The sequence below is a fragment of the Takifugu rubripes genome, chromosome 17 (assembly GCF_901000725.2).
Source record: "Takifugu rubripes chromosome 17, fTakRub1.2, whole genome shotgun sequence".
In the NCBI taxonomy this organism is placed as follows: domain Eukaryota; kingdom Metazoa; phylum Chordata; class Actinopteri; order Tetraodontiformes; family Tetraodontidae; genus Takifugu; species Takifugu rubripes.
Genome location: NC_042301.1, coordinates 7,048,438 through 7,061,066, shown reverse-complemented (window position 1 = coordinate 7,061,066; position 12,629 = coordinate 7,048,438). Strand labels below are relative to the sequence as shown.

General features: G+C 50.1%; 1 protein-coding gene across 1 annotated transcript; it reads left to right on the top strand.

Annotated features, from left to right (window-relative positions):
- Nucleotides 1-11,916: 11,916 nt before the first annotated feature.
- LOC115253314 (uncharacterized protein DDB_G0271670-like) lies at nt 11,917-12,426 on the top strand (the record flags this gene model as incomplete). The annotated part of the gene is made up of 1 exon (XM_029851019.1): nt 11,917-12,426. A coding segment is annotated over one exon (510 nt), but the record flags the coding sequence as incomplete, so codon positions are not given.
- Between the last annotated feature and the right edge of the window lie 203 nt (nt 12,427-12,629).

Genomic DNA, 12,629 nt, shown 5'->3' with positions numbered 1-12,629 from the left:
GTCAGTGAAGATTAGAACAACAGGATTGGCAGCAGACAGCCTTTCAACATTTAACAGGAATCATCCTTTTTGATAAAAGCCGGCTGCCTAGTCAGTCATTGTGCAGCTGCCAGTGGAACTCAACATTCCCTCCTCTGTCTTTTATTTACAATGATGTCCCTCTAATCAGGCATTGTGGCAGCAAATCCCAATCTATCTTTTATCATGCTTTTGTTATTTTTGTTGTATTTGTTTACGTTTTCCTCTTGTTGTCTTTGGGTTGAGAAGAACTTCATTGTCACTGGTTGTTTCTGTAATTTCTGTCTTCACATACAGATAAATCATTGGTGCAGTAACCCCCAAACGCCACCAGGGGGAGGAGAAAGCTCACTGTCTCGGTTTGGTTGATGGATCCGATCGTTCTCCACATCTCCAACACTTCCTCTTCTTCAGTGATTGTTTCTGAGTGAAGTGAAGTTGAAACCGACATGACTAGCTGGATGATTCCCCACCACCGCCAACACCACCACCATTTTGTTGGCCACTTTGTTTTTTATCTCTCTCCTGCAGTTTTCCTCTCTTTTTTTCCCCACACAAAATGGTACCAATGTTTATGTTCAGGTGTTAACACCATAAAAAGAGAAAAAAGAGATGAGAAGGGAAGATGAAGGTTAACAAGAAAGTCATTTTGATACATAATTTAGGTCAGCATGTTTTAATAACCCCTGCTTTTGGTAGTAGTAGTCGTAATAGCAGCAGCATAGTGGTGGTAGTAGCAGTAACAGTAGTAGTAGCAGCAGCAGCAGTAGTAGTAGCAGTAATAGTAGCAGCAGCAGTAGTAGTAGCAGCAGCCATAGTAGCAGTAGTAGCAGCAGCAGTAGTAGTAGTATTAGTAGTAGTAGTAGCAGCAGCAGCAGCATAGTGGTGGTAGTAGCAGTAACAGTAGTAGTAGCAGCAGCAGCAGTAGTAGTAGCAGTAATAGTAGCAGCAGCAGTAGTAGTAGCAGCAGCCATAGTAGCAGTAGTAGCAGCAGCAGTAGTAGTAGTATTAGTAGTAGTAGTAGCAGTAAAAGTAGTAGTAGTAGCAGTAGTAATAGCAGCAGCCATAGTAGTAGTAGTAGAAGCAGCAGTAATAGTAGTAGCAGCAGCTAAAGTAGCAGTAGTAGCAGCAGTAGTAGTACTAGCAGCCATAGTAGTAGTAACAGCAGACGTAGTACTAGAAGTTGTAGTAGTAGTAGCAGCTGTAGTAGTAGTAGCAGCAGCAGCATAATGGTAGTAGTAGCAGTAACAGTGGTGGTAGTAGCAGCAGCAGTAGTAGTAGCAGCAGCAGTAGTAGTAGTAGCTTTAGCAATAGTAGTTTTAGTAGTAGTAGTAGCAGTAGTGCAGTAGTAGTAGCAGTAGCAGCAGTAGTAGTAGCAGCAGCAGCATAATGGTAGTAGTAACAGTGGTGGTAGTAGCAGCAACAGTTGTAGTAGCAGCAGCAGTAGTAGTAGTAGTAGCTTTAGCAATAGTAGTTTTAGTAATAGCAGTAGTGCAGCAGCAGTAGTAGTAGCAGCTGTAGTAGTAGTAGCAGCAGCAGTATAATGGTAGTAGTAGCAGTAACAGTGGTGGTAGTAGCATCAGCAGTAGTAGTAGTAGCAGCAGCAGTAGTAGTAGTTGTAGTAGCTTTAGCAATAGTAGTTTTAGTAGTAGTAGTAGCAGTAGTAGCAGCAGTAGTAGCAGTAGTAGTAGCAGTAGCAGCAGTAGTAGTAGTCGTCGCAATAGGAAAAGTAGCAGTAGCAGCAGTAGTAGTAGTAGCAGCAGTAGTAGTAGCAATAGTAATAGCAGCAGCAGTAGTAGTAGTAGCAGCAGCCATAGTAGTAATAGTAGTAGTAGTAGCAGCAGTAGTGCTAGTAGTATTAGTAGCAGTAATAGCAGCAGTAACAGTAGTAGTAGCAGCAGTAGTAGTAGTAGTAGGAGCACTAGTAGTAGTAGTAGCTGTCGCAGAATTTTTAGCCGTTTGGAGAAGTAAACAATGAATCTAAGTTACTGCGTAGGAGCTGGTTTATTCCAGTCAGTCGGTCAGGATACGCACATGCGAAGCATGCGGAGAGATCTCTATTAAGCGTACACAGTTCTGATTTTATATAGCCGAAGGCCCGCCTCTGAGGCGCGGACACAGGACGTCGTCAGAGTAGGTGTGCGCTGCATGCACCGCAGGAGTTTGGTGCAAGAAGTTGAATGACTGAGAATGCCCACCCCCCAGTTGTTTGACGTTGGTCTCCTTTGAACCTTTGTTTCTTGCAAATGCATGAGGTGGCAAACGGACTTCATCTGCTCTCCTAAATTTCCATTTCAACCCTTCCTTTTGCGCTCAATTTACATTTCACAATCAAATTCCATTTCATTGTGCTTCGGTTCCTGGTCATGACTCGGGTTTCTCCCCTCCTCCCCCATCTGCAGGAGCAGCAGCCAGGGGCGGGCCGATCCCTGGGGAGCGCTGAGCCGCTGACGCACCTGCAGCTAGTTACCTTAACTCGGCGGCTACTTAAGCTCTCCTCGCTTTGCCTCCAGTGCTGGACTCCAGTGTTGTGAGTTGTACCAGTGCCTAGTCACTGCTTTTCGTTTGAACTTTTCTTGACGTTTTTTTCCCCTTTTGTGGTGATTATTAGTTTGTAGTTTTCGTTGTCACTTTGCTAGAGTTTCTGTTGCTACTTTGATTGATTCCTTCGTTCCGTGAACTGCTTCGCCTTGTATTTTTGTTATCAATAAAGAACCATTTTCTTTTACTCTGCATCTGGGTCCTTGACTGTCCGTAACAGAACAATCCGGCCACTATGGACCCAGCAGAGTCTGACCTGCTGAAGCAGACACTCTCCGCGCAAGCGGCGCGGGTTCACCAGGTGGAGTCGGCTCTGCGTCAAATGTCGGAGCACATGCAGCGCATCACGGCCGGCGTCTCACAACTCAGCGGTCAGCTGGTGGCCCTTGACGAACGGCTTCCTCGCACACCGGACACTGCCGCGTCGGTTCCAGCCGACAGCCTGCCAACCAACCCTGCTCCACAGCCACGTGAGCCCTATATCCCCATTCCAGGCAGGTATTCAGGAGATTTAGGGACATGCTCCCAGTTTTTGCACCAGTGCCAGTTGGTTTTTGCCCAGCAACCCCTCATTTATTCCACCCCGCAAGCCAAAACCGCCTTAATGAGTAATGAGTTTGCTCACCGGACAGGCCGCCGCCTGGTCCGTAGCTATCGCCACACAACACCAGGAGCTGAGGTACTCCAGGTACATTGAGGAGATGAAGCGGGTTTTCAATCACCCGGTAAAAGGAAGACAGGCGGTGAACCAACGGCTAGATCTCCGACAGGGTAACTCCTCAGCCTCTGACTACGCCGTAAACTTCCGCATTTTGGCGGCGGAGAGTGGGTGGGGGGATTCAGCCTTGCAAGCCATATTTCTCAAGGGGCTGGCAGGAGAGTTGAAGGACGAATTAGCGGTTCGGGATGAGTGCCACTCCCTCAACTCCCTTATCGATGCAGAGGGGACGTTTCCACACCTACACCCAGTTTTACTCACCTGATTCCTTCCCGAGATCTCCTGCAGCCTCCCACTACGCCCAGGAGCAACCAACGCCGCCAGCAGACGAACCCATGCAGCTGGGAAGGACACGCCTCACCCCAGCGGAGAGACAATGCCGCATGCAGAAACAGCTGTGCCTCTACTGTGCGCAGCGGGGCCACTATATTTCCCGCTGTCCTCAGGTGCCAAAGGGACGGGGTTCACCAGAAATCAGAGGGACCGAGTTAAGCCGTATATCTTCCTCCTCCATGTCAAGGATCCAAGTCCAAGGTACGATCTATCTCCCCGAACACTCCTACAAAGGTGCTAGAGGATTCCGGCGCAGATGAAAAGTTTCATGACTACCTCCCGCTCTGGCTTGGCCAGGTGAAAAAGTCTCTTGGTGGGGAGAGTGGCGCCTGTTACCCCCCACAGACCTTACGACTGCGCCATAGACTTGCTCCCCGGCGCCACTCTCCCCACCAAGAGACTTTTTCACCTGGCCAAGCCAGAGCGGGAGGCGATGGAGAAGTACATTACGGAGTCACTGGCAGCCGGTCTCATTCGTCCCTCCTCGTCTCCTGTAGGGGCGGGGTTCTTCTTCGTGGAAAAGAAAGACAAATCCTTACGCCCCTGTATCGACTATACCGGACTGAATGACATCACCGTAAAGAACAAGTACCCTCTCCCTCTGATTGACTCAGCCTTCAGCCCCCTACACACAGCTACGGTGTTCACTAAACTAGATTTAAGGAACGCCTATCACCTCATTAGAATCAGGGAGGGGGATGAATGGAAAATGGATTTCAACACCCCGCTAGGCCATTTTGAATACTTAGTAATGCCTTTTGGATTAACTAATGCTCCTGCCGTTTTTCAATGTTTAGTCAACGACTAAATAAGCTATACGCTAAAGTGGAAAAGTGTGAATTCCATGTCGCGTCCGTAAGTTTTCTGGGTTTTGTGATCGAGAAGGGACAGCTTCACGCGGATCCTTCCAAGGTGACAGTAGTTAAGGACTGGCCCGTGCCCACTACTCATAAGCAGCTTCAGCGTTTCTTAGGCTTTGCCAACTTCTACCGACGATTTATACGAAACTACAGCCGCCTGGCAGCCCCACTCACGTCTCCGTGGCTCACTTTCGTCTGGTCTCCAGTTGAACAGCAGGCCTTCGAAAAACTAAAAAAACATGTTTATTAATGCCCCTGTCCTTATGCACCCAGATCCGGAGCGAGAGTTCGTGGTCGAGGTTGATGCCTCGGACTCCGGGGTAGGGGCCGTCCTCTCCCAGCGCCATTTCACCGATAACAAGCTTCACCCCTGCACCTTCTTCTCATGCCGTCTCTCCCCACCTGAAGTCAACTATGATGTAGGTAACCGGGAACTCCTGGCGGTGGTCCTGGCTCTGCAGGAGTGGAGGCACTGGCTGGAGGGAGGGACACAGCCTTTCATCGCGTGGACGGACCACAAAAATCTCACCTACCTGTGCACCGCTCGCCGCCTGAACTCACGACAGGCCCGCTGGGCTTGTTCCTCGGCAGGTTCCGTTTCACTATCACATACCGCTAAGCCAGATGCACTCTCCCGCCAGTTTTCCCTGGAGGAGAAAGAGCCCTCCAGGGAGACCGTCCTGGATCCGGAGTGTGTGCCGGGCGAGGTCCACTGGCCAGACGAGGCGGAGGTTCGTGAAGCGCTCCAGGGACAGTTGGATCCAGTGCCCGCCGGGCCGGCTGTTCGTCCCACAGTCCGCCCGGTCGTCAGTGCTCTCATGGGGACACACCTCCCGAATAGCCTGCCATCCAGGAGTCCATCGCACACTAGCCCTCATCCAGCAGCAATTCTGGTGGCCATCCATGGCGGCGGACGTCCGGACCTTCGTCGCTGCGTGCACCATGTGTATGCGCAGCAAATCCTCACACAGGCCTCCCGCAGGACTCTTGCTGCCGCTACCCATTCCCTGGTCCCTGGTCCCTGGTCCCACATCGCTGTGGACTTCGTTACCGGTCTGCCCCCCTCTGAAGGTAACAATACTATATTGACAGTGGTCAATCGCTTCTCCAAGGTGGTACATTTCGTTCCCCTCCCTAAACTTCCCACCGCCTTGGAGACGGAAAACCTCCTGATACAACATGTTTTTAGACTTCATGTAATCCCGCTGACATTGTGTCAGACCGTGGACCCCAGTTCACCTCGCAGGTTTGGAAGGCATTCTGCTGGGCCCTGGGAACCACCTCCAGCCTCACTTCAGGGTACCATCCCCAGTCCAATGGGCAGACTGAGCGGGCGAACCAGAGTTTAGAGTCCTCTCTGCGCTGTGTGGCCTCCCGTCCTCCTGGGCTGCACACCTGCCCTGGGTAGAATACGCCCACAACTCCCTCATCAGCTCAGCTACCGGTCTGTCACCTTTTATGGTCAACCATGGTTACCAACCTCCGTTGTTCCCAAGCCAGGAATCCAACGCGGTGGTACCCTCTGTCCGCGCCCAGTTCCGCCGGGTCAGACGAGTGTGGCGGGAGACCCGGGCCGCACTGGGAGGACGGCAAAGCGCAACCGGCGTCTGGCGGACCGCCACCGAGCACCGGCCCCCAACTACCAGATGGGGCAGCAGGTGTGGCTCTCCTCTCGCGATCTTCCCCTCCAGACGGAGTCCAGAAAACTCACCCCCAGGTATATTGGCCCCTATCCAGTAGAGAAAATCATTAATTAAAGCGCAGTTCGTCTCCGTCTCCCAGCCTCCCTGAACATCCATCCAGTGTTTCATGTCTCCCTCCTCAAGCCAGTTATTGAAAGCCCCCACCAACCTCCTGCGCCCCCCCCCCCCTCCCCCCCCCACACACACACACACACCTCGTCGAAGGCCATCCGGCCTACACGATCAACAGGATCCTGGACGTACGCAGGCGGGGAACGGGATTCCAGTACCTGGTCGACTGGGAGGGGTACGGCCTGGATTGGCCGCTCCCTCATTCTAGACCTGCAACTGTTGCGGGACTTTTATCTCAGATTCCCAGATAAGCCTGGTAGGTGTCCGTTGGGGGGGGGGGGGTACTGTTCATGACTCGGGTTTCTCCCCTCCTCCCTCGTCTGCAGGAGCGGCAGCCAGGGGCGGGCCGATCCCTGGGGAGCGCTGAGCCGCTGACGCACCTGCAGCTCGTTACCTTAAGTCGGCGGCTACTTAAGCTCTCCTCTCTTTGCCTCCGGTGCCGGATTGTTGTCTTTGCTGCAGTGTCTAGCTCCAACCCTCTGATCTCCAGTTTTTGCCTTGCGCTATTCTGTGCCTGTGAGTTCTACCAGTGCCTCGTCACTGCTTTTCGTTTGAACTTTTCTCGACATTTTTTTCCCCTTTTGTGGTGATTCTTAGTTTGTAGTTTTCGTTGTCACTTTGCTAGAGTTTCTGTTGCTACTTTGATTGATTCCTTCGTTCCGTGAACTCCGTGGAATGGGCCTTGCTACCTTTCCTGGTTCTACCTGGTCCTCTGGAAGTCCTTGATCACCACGTAGTCCCCTGGATGCAACAGATGGAGTTGTTGGTCCGCTGGAGACGGCAGTGCTGCTTTCACTTGGGCCCGGATATCTGAAAGAGAATTAGTGAGATTCCTGCAGATACAGGGTCAGAGAGATTAGTGTGAGCGGTGCATTTACAGATCGCGACCTGTGAGGGGAGAAGGACAGCGCCCTAAAGAGCCGCCAATTATTCAAGTTAGGAGCACCATCAGACTTGAGGAAACCCCTGTGTTTCCACAATGCTCCAAAGTCATGAACTACTCCAAAGGCGTACCTAGAATCGGTGTAGATGGTAACCGACCGGTTGGCTGCGAGGTGGCAAGCTCTGGTAAGGGCCATTAATTCAGCGGCTTGGGCAGAGTAGTTGGACGACAATGATGCAGATTTAACAGTGCCGCGGGAGTCACAGACTGCGTAACCGACTTTGCACCGGCCTGTGTCCGGATCCTGGGATGCTGACCCATCAACAAAGAACAAGATCAGGATTGATAAGAGGTTGATCCATGACGTCAGGACGTGGGGAACAAGACACCGAGCATTCCGCCACGCAATCATGAGGGTTGCCCTCCTCCGGGATGGGGAGGAGGGTGGCTGGATTCAAGACATTGCAGCGTTTGAACATCAAACAGTTGACAGACACACTCAGACCAGTTGACAGACACAGCGCAGCCCATGGGATCCCAGTACATAGTATCAGTTGTTAGGTGGACTGAGGCTTGTGCGTAGAAATGCTCATAATTTGTGTCCTGGCTTGGTGCCACATGGGCGGTACAGTGCACTGCGTCATCTGTTTGCAGATGTGCAGCAGGGCCCACTCTGCCTTTTGCCCATTGTAATAGCATGCTTGACTCTGAATGGGGCAGCCCCCAAATGTAAATCCATTTAAATTCCAAGGTTACAGGAGTAGCTAACATAACAATAGATGAATACACGAATAGGTTAATCATGTTTGCGTGCGGATGTTCCTGTGGTGGTGTGGTGTGATACTGTGCCTGAATCGTGGTTGGATGCTCCTTAGCCGGCTCCACCTCTCTTTCTAGTCAGTCCAATTGTTGCCATGGTTCCGAATGGAATTGGTGCTTTGAGTGTCCCCATCCTCTGCCCTGCGGGTACCCTCTGCCATGCCCTCTTCCTCTTTTCTGGGGACAGTATTGTAACCAGTGTCCATTCCGACCACAGTAGTAGCAGGTGTCTGAGTCTTCCTGCCCCTGGTTCGGTGGTTGCTGTCGTGTCTGTGGTGGGTCTCAAGATGGGGCATGTGGAGGGCCTCCTCCATCGTGTCGTCTGGCACCATCTGTTGGAGGATACTCTGGTGGAGAGCCAGTTGTTTCTGCTGCAGGGCTCTCTTTGTATGCTTGTCCTCTTCCTCTGTAGCAGTCTTTCTTTCCTGCTGTCTGTAGTCTCAAAAAAGTCAGTCAGAGCTTTTGCAATTGTAGCTCCTACGGTACTTTTCTCTGGACGATGGAGGTGTTTCGCAGCTTCCAAGATGTCCGCTTCGGTTCAGGACCTGTTGTCCCGTTCTCTCATCCCCTGGTGGCCATAGGGGAGAATTTACATTTCACAATCAAATTCCATTTCATAGCAGCAGCCGTAGTAGCAGCAGCAGTAATAGTAGTAGCAGCAGCCAAAGTAGCAGCAGTAGTAGCAGCAGTAATAGTACTAGCAGCCATAGTAGTAGTACATAGTAACAGCAGCAGTAGTACTAGAAGTTGTATTAATAGTAGTAGTAGCAGCTGTATTAGTAGCAGCAGCAGTAATAGCAGCATTAGTAGTAGTAGTAACAGTAGTAGTAGTTGTCATAGTAGTAGTAGGAGCAGCAGTAGTAGTAGTTTTAGCAGTAGTAGTTTTAGTATTTTGGATCGCAATACCACTCGTGTGTCATTGCTAATTCGTGTGTTCTTTGAATGAAGATTTCAAGAAGAAAAATGCCAATTTCAAAATGTATTTAGATTCAGATTCAGGTCCTTTATTGTCCCACACGGGGAAATTTACAGCGCACCAACATCAAGAGCAGAGACAATTAAGATAAAAATAAAATGGAATAGAATTCGGAATATACAAAGAGGATGTATATTTACAGTAATCCAGATAAATGGATACTCGGCCCCTGTATACCTGTACATAGTACAGAGGGTGAATACAACATACATATCAGAATATATAATATTCAGATTGTGCTAGTGGGTGTTATGTTTATTGTGCAGTCTGACAGCAGCCAGCAGGAAAGATCTGCGATACCTCTCCTTCACACAGCGAGGGTGGAGCAGCCGCTCACTGAATGAGCTGCCCAGTGCTGTCAGGGTGTCCTGTAGGGGGTGGGACGTGTTGTTCAACATGGATGACAGCTTAGCCATCATCCTCCCATTTCCCACCACCTCCACCGAGTCCAGGGGACATCCCAGGACAGAGCTGGCCCTCCTTACCAGTCTGTCCATCCTCCTCCTGTCCCTGTTCGTGATGCTACTGGACCAGCAGACAATCCCATAGAAGATGTCTGATCCCACCACAGAGTCATAGAAAGTCCTCAGGAGTGGTCCCTGCACTCCAAAAGACCTCAGCCTCCTGAGCAGGAACAGTCTGCTATTGCCCTTCTTGACAAGGGCGTCTGTGTTGTTTGTCCAGTCCAGGTTATTGTTTAGGTGAACACCCAGGTACTTGTAGGACCCCACCACGTCAACATTCGTTCCCAGGACGTTCACTGGTGCAGGCGGGAGGTTGTTACGCCTTCGGAAATCCACCACCAGCTCTTTGGTTTTGCCAGCGTTGATCTGGAGGTTGTTCTGCAGGGTCCAGTCCACAAAGTCCTGAATAAATACTCTGTACTCCGTATCATCCCCATCAGTGATGAGGCCGACAGCAGCAGAGTCGTCAGAGAACTTCTGGAGGTGACATGAAGACGTACTGTGTGAAAAGTCTGTGGTGTAGAGGGTGAACAGGAAAGGAGGCAGAACTGTTCCCTGCGGGACACCAGTGCTGCAGAGAAGACGATCTGACTCAGAGCCCTTCACCCTCATAAACTGTGGTCTTTGTGTGAGGTAGTCCAAAATCCATGTTGTGAGGTGGTGATCCACCCCAGCTACCTGCAGCTTGTCCCCCAGCAGCCTGGGCTGGATGGTGTTGAATGCACTGGAGAAATCAAAAAACATGATCCTCACAGTGCTTCCAGCCTTCTCCAGGTGAGTGAGGGAGGTGTGGAGGAGGTAGATGACGGCATCGTCCACCCCGATGCTCGGCTGGTAGGCGAACTGCAACGGGTCCATGAGGGAGCTCACCAGTGGGCGCAGGTGGGCGAGGATGAGTCTCTCCAGCGTCTTCATCAGATGAGACGTCAGAGCTACCGGCCTGTAACTGTTGAGCTCCTTAGGGTGCGGTGTCTTCGGCACTGGGACGATGCAGGACGTCCACAGCTGTGGCACTCTCTGCAGCTTCAGGCTCAGGTTGAACATGTGACTGAAGATCCCACACAGCTGGTCTGCGCAGGACTTCAGGAGCCTGGAGCTGATGCCATCCGGACCCGTCGCTTTCCTGGCCCTGTTCTTCTTCAGGGCCATCCTCACCTGGTGTGGTGTGAGGGACAGGCTGGAGCAGGGAGGTGTTGGTGGGGGGAAGGGTATGGGCCAGAGTGTGAAGTGTCAGGTATGTGCGAGCTGAAGGTCATGAGAGAGGGGGAGGGGGGACAGGAGGAACAGTCAATTGCGGGCACAGACAGTGGCGGGGGTTGCAGCAGAGGAGACTGGGCTGCGGGAGGGGTGGGTACCTGATCAAATCTATTGAAAAACAAGTTCAGGTCACCCCTGGTCACCCACAGGTTGGGACTTCTGCTCCTTGAAGCCCGAGATGGTCTTCAGTCCCTTCCATACCCCACAGATATTGTTCTGTTGCAGCTGGTTTTCCATCTTCCTCCTGTAGTTGTCCTTCTCCTGTCTGATCTTCCTCCTTAGTTCCCTCTGCACAGTCTTCAGCTCCTCCTTGGCTCCAGACACAAAATTAGTCAGCTATGTGTGGATCCTTCTATTTAGCAATAGAACCAATTCAAGATACAACTATTACAGAGCTCCGGGCCAGTTCATAACCCTACAATGACAGAGTCAATTGCCAGGGCATTAAGTCTGACAACCTAACTATCCCTTGACCCAGTCTTTTATAGAAACACATATGTAAATTATTGATGCTAATCAGTCCAATCCAGTCCTTCTTCTTGGATGACCTTGTCTTCTTCTCCCAGTCCCATTGGATGCTGACACAGTCCTTGTTCTCCGTTGTCTCCCAAATGGCCAGTTCAAAGTTCACCTTCTTGCAGAGGAACTTATCAACACCAGTAAACTATGCTGTCACATTTTACGATGGGGTTTAACACTTTCCGTCTGACTGTCTCCTCCTGCCTCCAACTGTCTAAATAACGTTCATGTCAAGGAAGGGTCAACGGACCTTTATTACACTTACTAAATATTCTACCATTCCTAACTTCTAAAGTACTTCTAACAGAAAACAGAAACATATGGTAGAACACATAGTAACAAGATAAAGACAAGTCTCCTCAAGTACTTGTAGTAGTAGTAGCAGTAGTGCATTAGTAGTAGCAGTAGCAGCAGTAGTAGTAGCAGTAGTGCAGTAGTAGTAGCAGTAGCAGCAGTAGTAGTAGTAGTAGTATTCGTCGCAATAGTAAAAGTAACATTAGCAGCAGTAGTAGCAGCAGCCGTATTAGTAGTAGTAGTAGTAGCAGTACCAGTAGTAGCAGCAGCTGTATTAGTAATAGTAGTAGTAGCAGTACCAGTAGTAGCAGCTAGTGCTAGTACCGTAGTATTAGTAGCAGTAATAGCAGCAGTAGTAGCAGTAACAGTAGTAGTAGCAGCAGCAGTAGTAGTAGCAGTAGTAGTAGTCACAGTAGTAAAAGTAGCAGTAGCAGCAGCCGTAGTAGTAATAGTAGTAGTAGTAGGAGCAGTAGCAGTAGTAGCAGCAGTAGTAGCAGTAACAGTAGTAGTAGCAGCAGCAGTAGTAGTAGCAGTAGTAAAAGTAGCAGCAGTAGCAGTAGTAGCAGCAGCCGTAGTAGTAATAGTAGTAGTAGTAGTACCAGTAGCAGTAGTAGAAGCAGTAGTGCTAGTAGTATTAGTAGCAGTAATAGCAGCAGTAGTAGCAGTAGTAGTAGTAGCAGTAGTAGTAGTCACAGTAGTAAAAGTAGCAGTAGCAGCAGTAGTAGCAGCAGCCGTAGTAGTAATAGTAGTAGTAGTACCAGTAGCAGTAGTAGAAGCAGTAGTGCTAGTAGTATTAGTAGCAGTAATAGCAGCAGTAGTAGCAGTAACAGTAGTAGTAGCAGCAGCAGTAGTAGTAGTAGCAGTAGTAGTAGCAGTAGTAGTAGTCACAGTAGTAAAAGTAGCAGTAGCAGCAGTAGTAGCAGCAGCCGTAGTAGTAATAGTAGTAGTAGTAGCAGTAACAGTAGTAGTAGCAGCAGCAGTAGTATTAGTAGCAGTAATAGCAGAAGTAGTAGTAGTCACAGTAGTAAAAGTAACATTAGCAGCAGTAGTAGCAGCAGCCGTCTTAGTAGTAGTAGTAGTAGCAGTACCAGTAGTAGCAGCAGCTGTATTAGTAATAGTAGTAGTAGCAGTAC